At 42.7% G+C, this 14,749-nt stretch overlaps 1 protein-coding gene across 1 annotated transcript; it reads left to right on the top strand.

The window, feature by feature from the left end:
• The first annotated feature begins 11,202 nt into the window (after positions 1-11,202).
• On the top strand, positions 11,203-12,456 carry LOC308606228 (EP300-interacting inhibitor of differentiation 2-like). Its single transcript, XM_081216845.1, has one exon. It carries the CDS (start codon positions 11,436-11,438, stop codon positions 12,045-12,047), a length of 612 nt encoding a protein of 203 aa, XP_081072971.1. The 5' UTR covers positions 11,203-11,435; the 3' UTR covers positions 12,048-12,456.
• The last annotated feature ends 2,293 nt before the right edge of the window (positions 12,457-14,749 follow it).

The raw sequence follows: 14,749 nt of genomic DNA, 5'->3' as shown, positions 1-14,749 counted from the left end.
AATTGCAGTATTAATTCCTCCTGCTATCCAAGCAAAATCCAGAGCCATGACTTCTGTAGGACTTTAGTTCCAGTAGCCACCATCTCTGTAGGTATCTGATTTAAAGAGGTTATCAGCAAGATCTTTTAGCTACTGGAATATGCAACCCCATTGATGGTAGTGTTACTCTCCAAATACATTGTCCTTTTCTTATATAACTGTGGTGGACTCTGCTAGTCTTTCACTAAGTCCCTTTCTTCTTTTTTCCTCAGCACAGATCTAAGCACACTTCCTAACCCCCTACCAGTTAAATATTTATATGGCTGACTTCTAGCCAATGGAATATAAGTGGCAGGCACCATGTCCAAGCCTGTCCCACAAAAACCTCCTATGCAGGCTCCATTCTCCCTCTTCTGGCTGACTGGGATGCAAACCTCCAGGGTGACCTGGGAATCCAGGTGTTAATGATGGCAGGGCTGAAACCAACCTGGTTCCCTGAATGACAGCATAGAGAACTCCAAGTAAAAGGCAGGGATTGGTAAAATTCACTATTTTTATGATTCAAATATATGCTATCTACAAGACACAAATTAGATTTAAAAACACAAATAGACAAAATTAAAAGGATGGAAAGACATATACCATGCAAACAGTAAACAAAAGAAAGCTAGAGTGGTTATACTAATATTTGAGAAATAGTCTTCAAGATAAAAATTATTACTAGAGGGCTTCCCTGGTGGCGCAGTGGTTTTAAGAATCCACCTGCCAATGCAGGGGACGCAGGTCCGAGCCTTGGTCTGGGAAGATCCCACATGCCGCAGAGCAACTAAGCCCATGACCCACAACTGCTGAGCCCGCGTGCCACAACTACTGAGGCCCATGCACCTAGAGTCCATGCTCCGCAACAAGAGAGGCCACCGCAATGAGAAGCCCACGACCACAACAAAGAGTAGCCCCCACTCGCCACAACTAGAGAAAGCCTGCACGTGACAACAAAGACCTAATGCAGCCAAAAATAAGAACAAATAAATAAATTTATTTTAAAAAATTATTACTAGAGCCAAAGAATGACATTTTAAAAGGGGTCATTTCATCAAGAAGATATAACAAACATATAAGCACGTAACAACAGAACCCCAAAATACACGAAGCAAAAAACAGACTTGAATGGAGACAATTCAACAATAATAGAGACTTCAATACTCCACTTTCAATAATGGACAGACCAACTAGACAGAAAACCAAAGAAATATAAGACTTGCACAACACTATAAACCAACTAGTCCTTACAGAAATCCAGAGATCACCCAACAACAGCAGAATGCAGATTTTTCTCAAGTGCACATGGATCATTCTCCAGGAGAGACCATGATAGGCCATAAAACAATTCTCAAAATTTTTAAAGCACTGAAATCATACAAAGTATGTTGAGGGCAATGGAATTAAATTAGAAATCAATAACAGAAGGAAATTTGGGAAATTCTCAAATGTGTGGAAATTAAACAACACACTCCTAAATAACCAACTGGTCAAAGAAGAAATCATAAGAGAAATTTTAAAATATTTTGAGATAAATGAAAACAAAATCACAACATACCTAAACTTATGAGATGCAGAAAAAGCAGTGTTTGCAGGGAATTTATAGTTGTAAATACCTATATTAACAAAAACAAAAATTTTCAAATAAATAAACTAACCTTCCACCTTAAGAAACTAAAAGAGCGAACTAAACCCAAAACAAGCAGAAGGAAATCATAAAGATTACAACAGAAATGAAGAGGAGGGTTTTCCCTGGTGGCGTAGTGGTTGAGAATCTGCCTGCTGATGCAGGGGATGCCGGTTCGTGCCCCAGTCCGCGAAGATCCCACATGCCGCGGAGCGGCTGGGCCCGTGAGCCATGGCCGCTGAGCCTGCGCGTCCGGAGCCTGTGCTCCGCGACGGGAGAGGCCACAACAGTGAGAGGCCCGCGTACCGCAAAAAAAAAAAAAAGAAAAAAAGAAAAAGAAATGGAGAGGAGAAAAACAATAGACAAAACCAAAAGCTGGTTCCTTGAAAAGATTAACAAAATTGACAAACTGTTAGGTATACTGACCAAGAAAAAAGAGAGAATGCTCAAATTATTTGCAATTGGCGAAGAAACTATTTTTTAAAGTCTGTTAGAACTTACAAACATTCGGCAAAGTTACTGGACAAAACAACATGGGAACCATCAGCATTCTTAAAGAGCAGCGTGAGAGTCCTTTGGCAATAAAGAGCCTATTCACAACAGCAACTAAATGCTTAATGTTCCTAAAATTCAATCCACTAAAAGGCATGCGAGATTTGTTTAAACTGTGAAATATATCATGCACGTAAAACTTATAACAAACTAGAATAATTAAAATTAAAAACACACACACACACAAAATAGTCATGTACCCACCACCAAGCTTCAGAAATAAAAACAGTACCTGTGAGACAGGCTGGGGACCTGGGACCCTTTGCTGCAGTGCTTGCACCTGGACAAACATCTCCTAGAGCAGTAAAATACAAAGAAACTATAAGGGACTAAAAATAACTTCATGCTGCACAGTTGAGGCAATTTATGAACAAGATACAAAAAGACCAAAAACCCACCCAGCACCACCAAGGGGGTGGCCTAAGCCAAGCCTCTGGCCTAACCCCTGCACCCACCCACGCTTACCCTCACCCGCATAAAAGGAACCAGCTGGCCACCCCCTCAGAGAGCCAGCAAGAGAAACTGTTACTTGTTTTCACTCCCTCCTGCTGCAGCAGGAGCCCTGGTAAAGGCTTGCCTGAATTTGTCTGGCCTCATCGATTTCTATTGATTAAGGAGGCCAAGAACCCTGGTAGGTAACACCTGTGAATTTCTCTAGGTGTCCCTCCCTACTGCCTCTACTTGCTCACTGTCCCAAGTAAACTCCATTTTGAATTTCTCATTCATCGTTTTTAGTTAGTTTTAATATCTACATCTAAAAACAATTAGGAAGAAAACTATAAAGCTTTTATAATGTAATAGAAAACCTTAATAAGTGGATACATACATACATCACATTAATTCAGGGGAAGAATCCATTTTAAAGATTCCAGTTCTTCCCTGAATTAATCTAAGAAGTCATGAATTTCTAAGCAAAATCCCAATAAGATTTTAAGGAAATTCTCAAACTGACTCAAAAATTCACACGCAGTGTAAAAGTCCAATGAGAGCTAAGACAATCTTGAAGAACTAGGAGGGAGGATTCAGCCTCATCCAATGTCAATAAGTCACGTATTAAAGTGTTTGATATAATTATAGTAAGACGATTTGTATTGGTGCAGATATAAATTAATAGGAAAGAACAGACGTGGGACTTCCCCGGCCGGTCCAGTGGTTAAGACTCCAGGTTTCCACTACAGGGGGCACAGCCTTTGATCCCTGGTAGGGGAACTAGGATCCTGCATGCCACACAGCTCGGAAGAAGAAGAAGGGGAAGGGGAAAGAAAAGAGCAGAAGTCCAGAAACAGACCCAAGCAGAGAGGCGGCATTACAAGGGAGTCTGGAAGACAGTTCCCCTAGAAATTAGAAGCAGTCTGGGCTGAAAGTCTGGGATGTTACAACAGTCGGGTAGGCAGAGGAGCCTGCCAGAGACTTAGACTTAAGATGAAAGGCAAGGGGTGGGGAGAAAGAAATGGAAGGGAAGGGGGCTGGGAGAAGAAGGAAGATGAAAAAGCGGTAGGACAGAGGTAAAGAGAGAAAGGGGGAATGGAAGAAGGTAGCAGGGGAAGAGGAGGAGGAGAAGGGAAAGAGGGGGGAGGGGAGGAAAGGAATGGAAAGAGAAAAGCGGGAAAGAGAAAAGGAGGTGAGGAACGCCAAGAGGGGCAAGAGTTTATGACGCAACAGCACACATGGGAGGGCAGTTTCAGGTTTCCAGCATCAAAAGTTGCACACCTTTGGGGCTTCCCTGGTGGCGCAGTGGTTGAGAGTCTGCCTGCCGATGCAGGGGACATGGGTTCGTGCCCCGGTCCGGGAAGATCCCACATGCCGCGGAGCAGCTGGGCCCGTGAGCCATGGCCGCTGAGCCTGCGCGTCCAGAGCCTGTGCTCCGCAACGGGAGAGGCCGCGACAGTGAGAGGCCCGCGCACCGTGATGAAGAGTGGCCCCCGCTTGCCACAACTAGAGAAAGCCCTCGCACAGAAACGAAGACCCAACACAGCAAAAAATAATAATAATAATAATAATAATAATAATAATTAATAAACTCCTACCCCCAACATCTTTAAAAAAAAATAAAATAAGGACCGAGACACTGATGGTGTAGGTGTGCCTTACCAAGAATTCTTGACTAAAACTTAAAAGTATGAAGCAGCCCTTGTCATTCGTTGGGCACTAACAAAAGCCTCGCCGACTTAGCATTATAAACCGAGAAGGCACGGTCACCCACAAGCATGCCAGTTAAATACACCCGCGCGAGCGTACACGCTCACGTGCACGCACGCGCACAGAGATACGCACGAGCATGCGCACTCGCTGACGTGTTCACGCGCACAATTGTGCTGTTCCGTTGTTCCTTCTGAGAAGCGGCCGCGCGGGCTCTGCGGTCCGAGATGCCCAAGCTGCCCGCAGGCAGCAGTGTTCCGCCGACGGGCTCGGCGAATGGTGACCGCGACGCCCCGCAGGCGGAGGTCGGCGGCGGGAGGCGGGAGCCGGCCCCTACGGGGCCTGCGGAGCCCGGGGAAGCCCGGATGACGGACGAGGAGAGAGAAGGCCCGGTGGCTGGGCCACGCGGCGAAGGGGGTCCCCGATAGTCGCCCCGGCAGGGGAATGGCCCCGACCCTGCCGAATTCCCACGACCGCAACGCGAGCCTGAAGGCTTCGAACCTGACTTGGGACAGGCGCAGCCTTGGTGTGGGGAATAGGTGCCCATCGCCCACGGCAGCCGATTAAGAGGGTCTGACGAACCCAACTGGGTGTGTTACGGATGTGTGTAGAGCAAGGAAAGTAGCCCACGATGCCAGCTGGCAAACGCGTTATCCCAGCGTCTGTCTGATTATACATTTATCGAAGATCTCTTTACATCTGTGGCTCTCAGTCACCTGGCTGCAGAACTCGGCTGCGATGAGCTGAAACACAGGGAATAGTTACACGCGATGTCCTGTACATCGGAAGAGGAGGAAGCTACTTCAGAGAACCCTGCCATTCTCTTTTGGATTCATTTAAGACAGTCGTTTGCCAATCCTACAACTAAAACATTTTTGTTGGGGCAGGTGGAGTGGACTGTAAATAAGGGAAAAGAAAGCAGTTCTTACACAGTTGAAAAAAAAGAATATCATCAGGAAACGAGAAAACAGGGAGAGTAAATCTTGGGTCTTTTGAAGCCTGTTTTTAGAAAAATCCTGATTGATGCAGATTCTTTTCCCTGCATTGTGGAAAGTATCTTTTATGTTTGCCTCACTACAAAGGTTTGTTTTACAAGAATAAAGCATGACTCAACAACTTGCCAATAGCAAAGCCCATGGATATTAACCAAGTTGAGAAAAGAAATAACTACAAGACCCAAGTTTCTAAACTTAACACCTGGAAGATTAGGAATGGAAGACTATTGAGGAACTTTTAAAATTTCAGAATTTGTAATTCCTTTGTGTCATAATCAACGAAGACTGATTACTTAGTGGAAGATTAGTTTTGTCTTTTCCAAGATTTTTGTTAATATTTATTTTATTTATTTATTTTTACTTTTTTTTTTTTTTTTTTTTTTTTTTTTTTTTGCGGTACGTGGGCCTCTCACTGTTGTGGCCTCTCCCGTTGCGGAGCACAGGCTCCGGACGCACAGGCTCAGTGGCCATGGCTCACGGGCCCAGCCGCTCCGCGGCATGTGGGATCTTCCTGGACCGGGGCACGAACCCGTGTCCCCTGCATCGGCAGGCGGACTCTCAACCACTGCGCCACCAGGGAAGCCCTATTTTTACTTTTTATTTTTGGCTCCGTTAGGTCTTAGTTGCGGCATGCGGGATCTTTTGTCGCAGTGTGTGGGCTTAGTTGCCCCGTGGCATGTGGGATCTTAGTTCCCCGACCAGGGATCGAACCCGCATCCCCTGTATTGGAAGGCGGATTCTTTACCACTGGACCACCAGGGAAGTCCCCTAAGATTTTTTTTTTTATTATTAATTTATTTTTGGCTGCATTGGGTCTTCGTTGCTGCACGCAGGTTTTTCTCTAGTTGGGGCGAGCGGGCCCTAAGATATTTTAAATGACAGGTAAAATCAAAATAGAACAAAGCATATATTGTATATCTTATGTGTTAAAGTGTTTCCAAGAACATCTGAAATATGAAAAGGACATATTTCACTTTTAAATTTTTATTTATTTTATCTTTTGAATAGGTAATACTTTCATAAGGCTCAAAAGAGCAAAGGTATAAAATATACAGTGAAAAGTCTTCCTTGCCTGTTCCCATCCACCCAGTTCCTACTACAACCCCACAGATAATCACAGTTATTAGTTCTTTATGTGTTCTTCCAAAGTGTCTTCATAGACTAAAACACAAATACAAATATAGGTTATTTTTCACAAAAGATATATATCCTAGTTCATGCCTCGGTTTTTAACTTACCATTGTAACTTAGAAACCTTTCTAAGTCCATACATAGAAATCTTCCTACAATCTTCTACAAAGGTGCACTGTTCCATTCTAAGGATGTACCACAATATATGTAACCAGTTTTTTGTTGTTGTTGTTTTTGCGGTACGCGGGCCTCTCACTGTTGTGGCCTCTCCCGTTGTGGAACACAGGCTCCGGACGTGCAGGCTCACGGGCCCAGCTGCTCCGATGGCATGTGGGAACTTCCCGGACCGGGGCACGAACCTGTGTCCCCTGCATCAGCAGGCGGACTCTCAACCACTGCGCCACCAGGGAAGTCCGCATGTCACTGTGGTTTTGTATCAGCATTTCCAGTACAATACCAATATTTTGAGGGTAAAAGAAAGTAATTTTGACATAATTAGGAAGAATTAATTCTTGGGCTCAAGTTAGGGTTTGCTTATGGGACGGGGTGAGGTGGGGGGCATTTCTATATTTTCTTGTGGCAGAGCAATTCTGGGATCATTTTATTAGTGGTTTGTGGCTGATCAATATCCTAATTCCATTGTTGGCAACAGCAAGTCACAAATAAAAAGAGATGCATTTGTGAAACTCAAAACAGGTTGAGTTTTTCTAGGTCCTGAGAACAGCTGTCGTGGTTGGAGAGCTGTCACACTTCCTGCAGAAATATTGTGTCCTAGGCAGTAGATTAATGGCATGGGTTATTTTCTTTGGTAACTTCAGAACTTTGACAAGATACAGATGAAAGAAAAGCAAAAGGATACGGATGAAAGTCAAGTAGGACTTCCCTGGTGATCCAGTGGTAAAGAATCCGCCTTCCAATGTGGGGGATGTAGGTTCAATCCTTGGTGGGGAAAACTAAGATCCCACATGCCGCGGGGCAACTAAGCTGAAGCACCACAACTACTGAGCTCCTGTGTCTCAACAAGGGAACCCACGTGCTGCAAACTACAGAGCCCATTCGCTCTCTATCCTGCACCACAACTATGGAGCCCACACACGGCAAGTAGAGAGAAGCCCGTGTATTGCAACAAAGAGCCCGCACACTGTGACAAAGAGCCTGAGCGCTGCAACGAAAGATCCCGCATGCCTCAACAAAGATCCCATGTGCCGCAACTAAGACCTGACACAGCCAAAAAAATTAATTAAATAAATAATGAATCTTAAAAAAAGAAAGTCAAGCAAAGTGGTTAATTTCTTTGCACACCTGTTGGACAAGATATTTTAAACCCACTGAATGAATGTGAGTTTCATGTCATTCATTTAGCTTTTGAAATTTGGGAGGCTACAAAGTAGCTTCAGGAGTATTGGATACCTTGGTATATGAAAGTCAGTGGTGGGGGAGAGGGAGCTTAAAGTCCTAAGTGGACTTCACTCTAATTCAATAAATATTTGTTGAGCACACACTATATAAAAAAATAAAAGACACTGTTTTGGGTGCTAAAATAGACAAAAAGTATAAAATAGGTGGCACTTTTTACGGCATTACAGATAACTTTTGAACACCCTCCTCTGCTTCTGGTACAAAGGGATATGGGGCAGTTTGAGAAGAGGCTCCTCAAGTTTCAGTCTGATTTGATTTAATTTCAAAGGGCTGCTCACTTACATTCCAGGATGAATGAGCCGCACTTGATTATACATGTCTGTGTTTCTGCCACATCCTATCGGTCAAAGCAAGTCACAAGGCCAGTTCAGATTCAAGGGATGGAGAAAAGGAATCTACCTATTGATGAGAAGAGCTACAAACTATTATTACAAAGGGTGTAGAAACAGAGAGGATGGAGAATTGGGGCCACTTTTACAATTAATCTAGCACAGTAACAATCACCACAGCATTAAATATCTCAGGAGAGATAAGCAAATCTGGAAAATCCCCTTAGAGAAAGAAGCACCTATAGCCACCATTAAGTCAGCTCAAGCCCATCTAGTGAGCAGAACATGTAAGGCCTAGAATAATCAGGGGTAATAAAGAGGCAAGAGTGACATCACGATTTCCCCAATTCTCCTGAGCCAGGTTCAGATTCTGAGTTGTGGTTTCAACCCATATCCACAAAAGTACTGATTTAGGTCAACATGTGTATTTATCCTTTAAAGGAAGTCTTTGTTCCCAGTAAGGATAAATATCCCACCAGTGCTATTTATTACAGGCTTTTGCAGCCTTTGGGAGAAGATCCAGTCCCTTTCCTTATAAACTCTTCACCTCCTCTTTTAAAATGTTAATTGTATGACCACGGGTTTAAATTCTGTATTTTTTCCTGTAAAAATATGCCAGCGTGGAGCCCCTGATATCAGCTCCCTTAATTGTTTAGTCTGCACCATGACTAAAACTGTCCTCAAATGATTCTGAAATGCTGGCGGTGAGTCAGAGACAAAGATGCTACAGCCGCTACACAGGAACAGTCTTGGGAGCAATAGCTAACCTGGACTCTATCTCAAATTTTTGCTTTCATCTCCCCACATGAGCACTTCTGTTTAATACACCATAATTTTCTCTAGAGCTATTCTTATCCCTGGATAATGGGAGGGCCTTTCAGCTTCAGCTGGAAGGTGATTTGGGGCCTCAAAAGGCAGGACAGATATCTGCCTCCATAGTATTATAGCAAATTACTGCAATTTCTAGTTCCCCCTCTAATAGTATATGTTATTATACAAGTCTGGGGATTCTTCTATTAAATATTTGTGATTTTCCAGGCAGCCTGAGGGTGGCAGCAATGGACCTTTGGTCTCCAGACTAGCCTGGGAGCTGTCTTAAAGGAGCCACACACTTAGTCATTGCCCAGATGCTGGGGTGAAGCTGTGTTTGAAGCAGCACATAGGCTGGATGTTGTGTTTTATAAATGTGGTGCTTGGACCAGGAAAACAAAAATGCAACCTCGGGGCTTCCCTGGTGGCGCAGTGGTTAAGAATCCGCCTGCCAGTGCAGGGGACACGGGTTCGAGCCCTGGTTCGAGCCCTGGTCCGGGAAGATCCCACATGCCGTGGAGCAACTAAGCCTGTGCGCCACAACTACTAAGCCTGCGCTCTAGAGCCCGCGAGCCACAACTACTGAAGCCCGCACGCCTAGAGCCCGTGCTCCGCAGCAAGAGAAGCCACCACAATGAGAAGCCCGCGCACCACGACGAAGAGTAGCTCCCACTCGCCGTAACTAGAGAAAGCCTGTGTGCAGCAACGAAGACCCAATTCAGCCAAAAATAAATAAATAAATACATTTTAAAAAGAAAATGCGGGCTTCCCTGGTGGCGCCGTGGTTGAGAGTCCGCCTGCCGATGCAGGGGACGCGGGTTCGTGCCCCGCTCCGGGAAGATCCCACACGTCACGGAGCGGCTGGACCCGTGAGCCATGGCCGCTGAGCCTGCGCGTCCGGAGCCTGTGTTCCGCAACGGGAGAGGCCACAACAGTGAGAGGCCCGCGTACTGCAAAAAAGAAAAAAGAAAAGAAAAAAAGCAACCTCATGATCTGTAGGTGAGACCTAATGCCTCAGAATAGCTACTCCTGACAGGGCAGAGAACGAGTCACTAAACTTATTTACTGATGCCCATGAATCATGGCACCACCATGGGGGTCATCACTAGCAAAATCAAAGGCGGAATTTCCTTATATGATGTTTCTCACGTTAATTAGAATAAAGAAAAAGTTAATTGGAGAGTCAGTATTTAAGATGAATGTTGTAATATGGAACACATAAAAATAATGGTAATGGATATGTAACTATCAAGAAAATTAAGTCACCTAGAGGGGTGGGATAGGGAGGGTGGGAGGGAGACGCAAGAGGGAGGAGGTATGGGGATATATGTATATGTATATGTATAGCTGATTCACTTTGTTATAAAGCAGAAACTAACACACGATTGTAAAGCAATTATACTCCAATAAAGATGTTTAAAAAAAGAAAAGAAAATGAAGTATTTATAACCACAATGAAAAACATAGGTGAATCTCATAAAAATAATGTTGTGGGAAAGAAACGAGACACAAGAGTATGTAAAATTCAAAAAAACAAGCAAAATTAAACTACAGTATCAGAATGCACCCCTAGGTAGTAAAACATAAAGAAAAGCAAAGAAATGATTACCATACATACCAGTATAGTAGTTACCTCTGGGTAGAAAGGAGACAATAGTGATAAGAAGGGGGAAAGGATTCAGGGATACTAGAAATATTCAATTCCTTGACCCAAGTGGTGGTTACATGGACGTTCACGTTGCGATAAATCATTCAGCCGTATATTTATATTTTGTATATTTTTTCCTGCATGTTATATTGTATGAAAAAGATTTAGAAAAAAAAATAAATGTCCAAGAATAGCCAAAGCAATTTTTTTAAATAACAAGGGAACGTTATTACAAAGTTTTAGTAATTAAGAGGATTGGTATGGGTGAAGATAGGCAAATGAATAAATAGAAAAATACCCCCAAAATAACCCATGAGTCTAAACTATCTGGGTATATAATAGAGGTGGCATTATAATCACTAGAGAACAAGAAAGTTAGGAAGAGGCATCCTAGGATGTAATCTTGGGAAAGCCAACAGGAAGCGGTCTTGTGAGACTTTCCTTGTAAACATTAAACTGGTTGAAATGTAAAACAAGGCTCGACTCCGCCCTTAGACATTCTGGGTAACAGGGGAAGGTTTCAGGTGTGTTTGTTGGCTCCTCCGGCCGCTAGGTGGCACCTGGAAGATCGCAGGCGCGTGGGGATGACTCATGAGCAGTGCTCTTAGGTTCAGCCGCAGGCCCTACGCTCGTGCACGTGGGTTTGCCCACAGCGTTGACCCGTATGCACAGCGCTCACGCACGCGCGTTTAGGTGCACACCGCTGATCGCGTTGTACCGTTATTCCAGCTTTCCTGAGAGCGGCCGAGCTGACCCCGCGGTCCGGGATGTCCGAGCTGCCCGCAGACAGCAGTGTCCCACCGAAGGGCGCGGCGAATGACAACGGCGACGTCCCGCAGGCGGAGGTAGGCGGCGGGAGGCGGGAGCCGGCCCCAGCGCGGCCTGTGGAGGCCAGGGACCGTCCGATGGCGGCGGCCAGGGAAGGTCCAGTGGCGGATGCCAGGGAAGGTCCGACGGCGGCGGCCAGGGAAGCCCGGATTGCAGAGGTTGCCCGATTGTTGGCGGAGCCAGCAGAGGAAGAGGGTCCTGAGGGCAGACGCCGGTCCAGGCCCGGGAACAGCCCAGGCCAGGCTGCGTTGCCGAATCTCCGCCTCCGTCACCCACTTGGCGTTTTAGGAATTAATTATCAGCAGCTCCTCCGCCACTATCTGGAACACTACCCGATTGCTCCCGGCAGAATTCAGGAGCTTGAAGGACGCCGCAGGAGATTTGTGGAAGCCTGCAGAGCAAGGGAAGCAGCGTTTGATGCCGAATATCAGCGGAATCCTCAGAGGATGGATTTTGATATTTTAACATTTAGTATAACTCTGACTGCATCTGAAATTATCAATCCTCTGATAGAAGAACTTGGTTGTGATAAGTTTATCGGTAGAGAATAGTTTAGTGATGAAACTACTTCAAGAACCTCTGCGTTCAGTACAGTCATACCAATCCTGTAACTTGCTTTTAAAAAGTCAAAGTATTTGAGAATAAGGCAAGGCACAGTTGAAAAAGAAAAGGAAGCTTATCAAGAAAAACCATCAGAAAAGAAATAGAAAAAAATAAAAACCGTTATGACTCCTCTAACGTCCTTTGAGTTTGTGATTGATCCGGATTGTTTTCCCTGCATTGTGGAAATGTCTTTTAAAATTGCTTCACGAAAGTGAAGAATGGTTTTATATAATTGAGACTTGATGAAGAAAAACTGCCAATAGAGCCCATAGTGTAGGATTGATTTTGTGTTTTCTGAGGCATTTCAAATGAAAGGCAAAGTAAATACTGTATATATTACATGATAAATTATGTATTCAAGACTATCAGAAATTTCTGGATTTTTTTCATTCAATTTTTAATACCTTTTTGGTAAATAATCTATAAGCCCCCAAAATATAAAGTGTGCAATGAAAAGTCTTCTATACCTTTCCCCCCGCCCACCCAGTACCTACCACAATTCCCATCTGTAACCACTGTACCTCTACTGTCTTTTCAGTTTCCCTATGTATACAAAAGCAAATACAAATCTGGGTGGGTTTTTTTTTTCCATTTCTTCACAAAAGTTGGCAAATTATATTTATTGATTTATGCATTGCATTTTCAGTAAGAACTTATCTTAAATATCCTTCCAAACCACTACATTTCCTCATTGTTTTTTAGAGCTGCATTTTATTCCATTCTGTGGTTATGTTGTAATTTACTTAACCAGGAACATTCTGATGGGCATTTAGGTTTTTTCCCATCATTTTCTATTGGCCAAAAAGGTTGCTATAATAATCTAGTCTGTATATCCCATGGCATGGGCACAAATACAGTATTGCTCTGATTCTAAATGCACTTTTCATATATTGACGTCTCTGAAATTGGGGTGTATCTTACATTTGATGGTGTAATACAGCATTTTCATAAAAATAATGGTGCATATTATAATCAGCAGCTTCTTAGATTCCTTGTTATGTATAATATCTTAGTACAAATTTCCAGAGGTGAGAATTCTGAGGTGAATGCACTCGTGAAAGTTTATAGATATTACTAAGTTGCCTTCCATTCATGTTGTACCTCTTCACACTCCCACCAGCAACTGCTAAACGTGGACATTTCCCCTGCAGCCTCACTAGCACAGTAAGTCATCAAGTGTCTGGATTTTGCCAATCTATATAGTTGGAAAATGGTATATCGGTTTTAATTTGCTTATCTCTCATTATGAGGGAAGTTAAATATCTTTTCATTTGAGTCATACATATTCCCTTTTCCATGAACTATCTATTCAAAATCTTTTCTCCATTTCTTTCCTGAGTAATTTTGTCCTTTCTTTATTGACTCTGTTAACTATTAATGAAATAGTGAGATGAGATATGATAATAGCTTGTAATGTGAGTTATGGATTTTTTTTCCTAGGTTGTCATTTGTCTTTGGTTTTCCTGAAAGCCTTTTGGCATGGAGATTTTTGCTCTTGTTTCCTTTTATCTTTTAAACCTGCAAGATTTGGGGAATTCCCTTGTGGTCCAGTGATTAGAACCCAGTGCTTTCACTGCCGGGGCACGAGTTTGATCCCTGATCGGGGAACTGAGATTCTGCAAGCCGTGCAGCATGGCCAAAAAAAAAAAAAAAAAAAAAGAGAGAGAGAGAGAGAAAACCTGCAAGATTTTGAAACTCAAGGTTTTCTCAGTGTGTGTGCATGTGTATGTATGTGTGTGGTTTTATTTTTCATATCTGAATTTTTGAACCATTCGGAATTTATCCTGATGTACAATATGAGGTAAGGATCCAAATTTTCTTTTTTAGGTGGCTACCTGGCTGCCCCAACACCAGTTACTAACTAGCCCATCTTTTCCCCACTAACTTTGTTTAAAGGTGCCTCTTCATCATATACTAAACTGTTTTTTTAATTTTTCTAACTAGTTTTACATGTAATAATGCTAAAACCTCTCATTATACTTCATTTTCAGAGTGTTCTGGCTATTTTTGTTTATTTATATTACTACGTCAACCTCAAAGTCAGCTTACCTTATTTCAAAGTTCTTTATTAGAATCACATTATATTTAATAAATCGAAGATAACTGCCATCTCTAAGATATCCAAATTATTTATTTTTCCATTTTTTAAAGACTTCCTTTGTATCCTTCAGAAGAGTATTAATGTTTGTCCTTAAATTAGTGTTCTTAAAGTAGGTCTTTTACAGGTCTAATCATTTATTCTTAGACATTTTATCTTTTATCTTTTTTCTATAGTAAATGAGGATTATCTCTGTTATATTTTCTAAAAGCTTGCCTATGTATTTGAAAATAATTCATTTCTGCATATTTATTTGATAGCCTGTTAACATACTGAATTCTCTTACTGTTTTACAGTAGTTTTTCATTTGAATCTCCTAGATTGGGGAACAAGTCATATGCAAATAGTGACAGTATTGCCTCTTTTATAATTTTTATACTTCTGACTTCTTTCTCTTTATTTATACATTAGACAGAAGGTACTTTATTGCTACCTTCTTTCTAATGTAAAATAATATGAATGATAGTGAAGCATCATTAACTTGTCCTGATTTTGTAGAAATTCTTCACATATCCATCTCTCACTATTTGTACATGTGTGTGTTTTATCTAG

This window comes from Mesoplodon bidens (genome assembly GCF_964165515.1).
Source record: "Mesoplodon bidens genome assembly, chromosome: 18".
NCBI classification, from domain to species: domain Eukaryota; kingdom Metazoa; phylum Chordata; class Mammalia; order Artiodactyla; family Ziphiidae; genus Mesoplodon; species Mesoplodon bidens.
This window is presented reverse-complemented; position numbering and strand designations above follow the sequence as displayed.

Bases quoted from the DNA above. Each gene is read 5' to 3' on its own strand.
- LOC308606228 (XM_081216845.1), top strand. From the start codon at position 11,436: ATGTCCGAGCTGCCCGCAGACAGCAGTGTCCCACCGAAGGGCGCGGCG.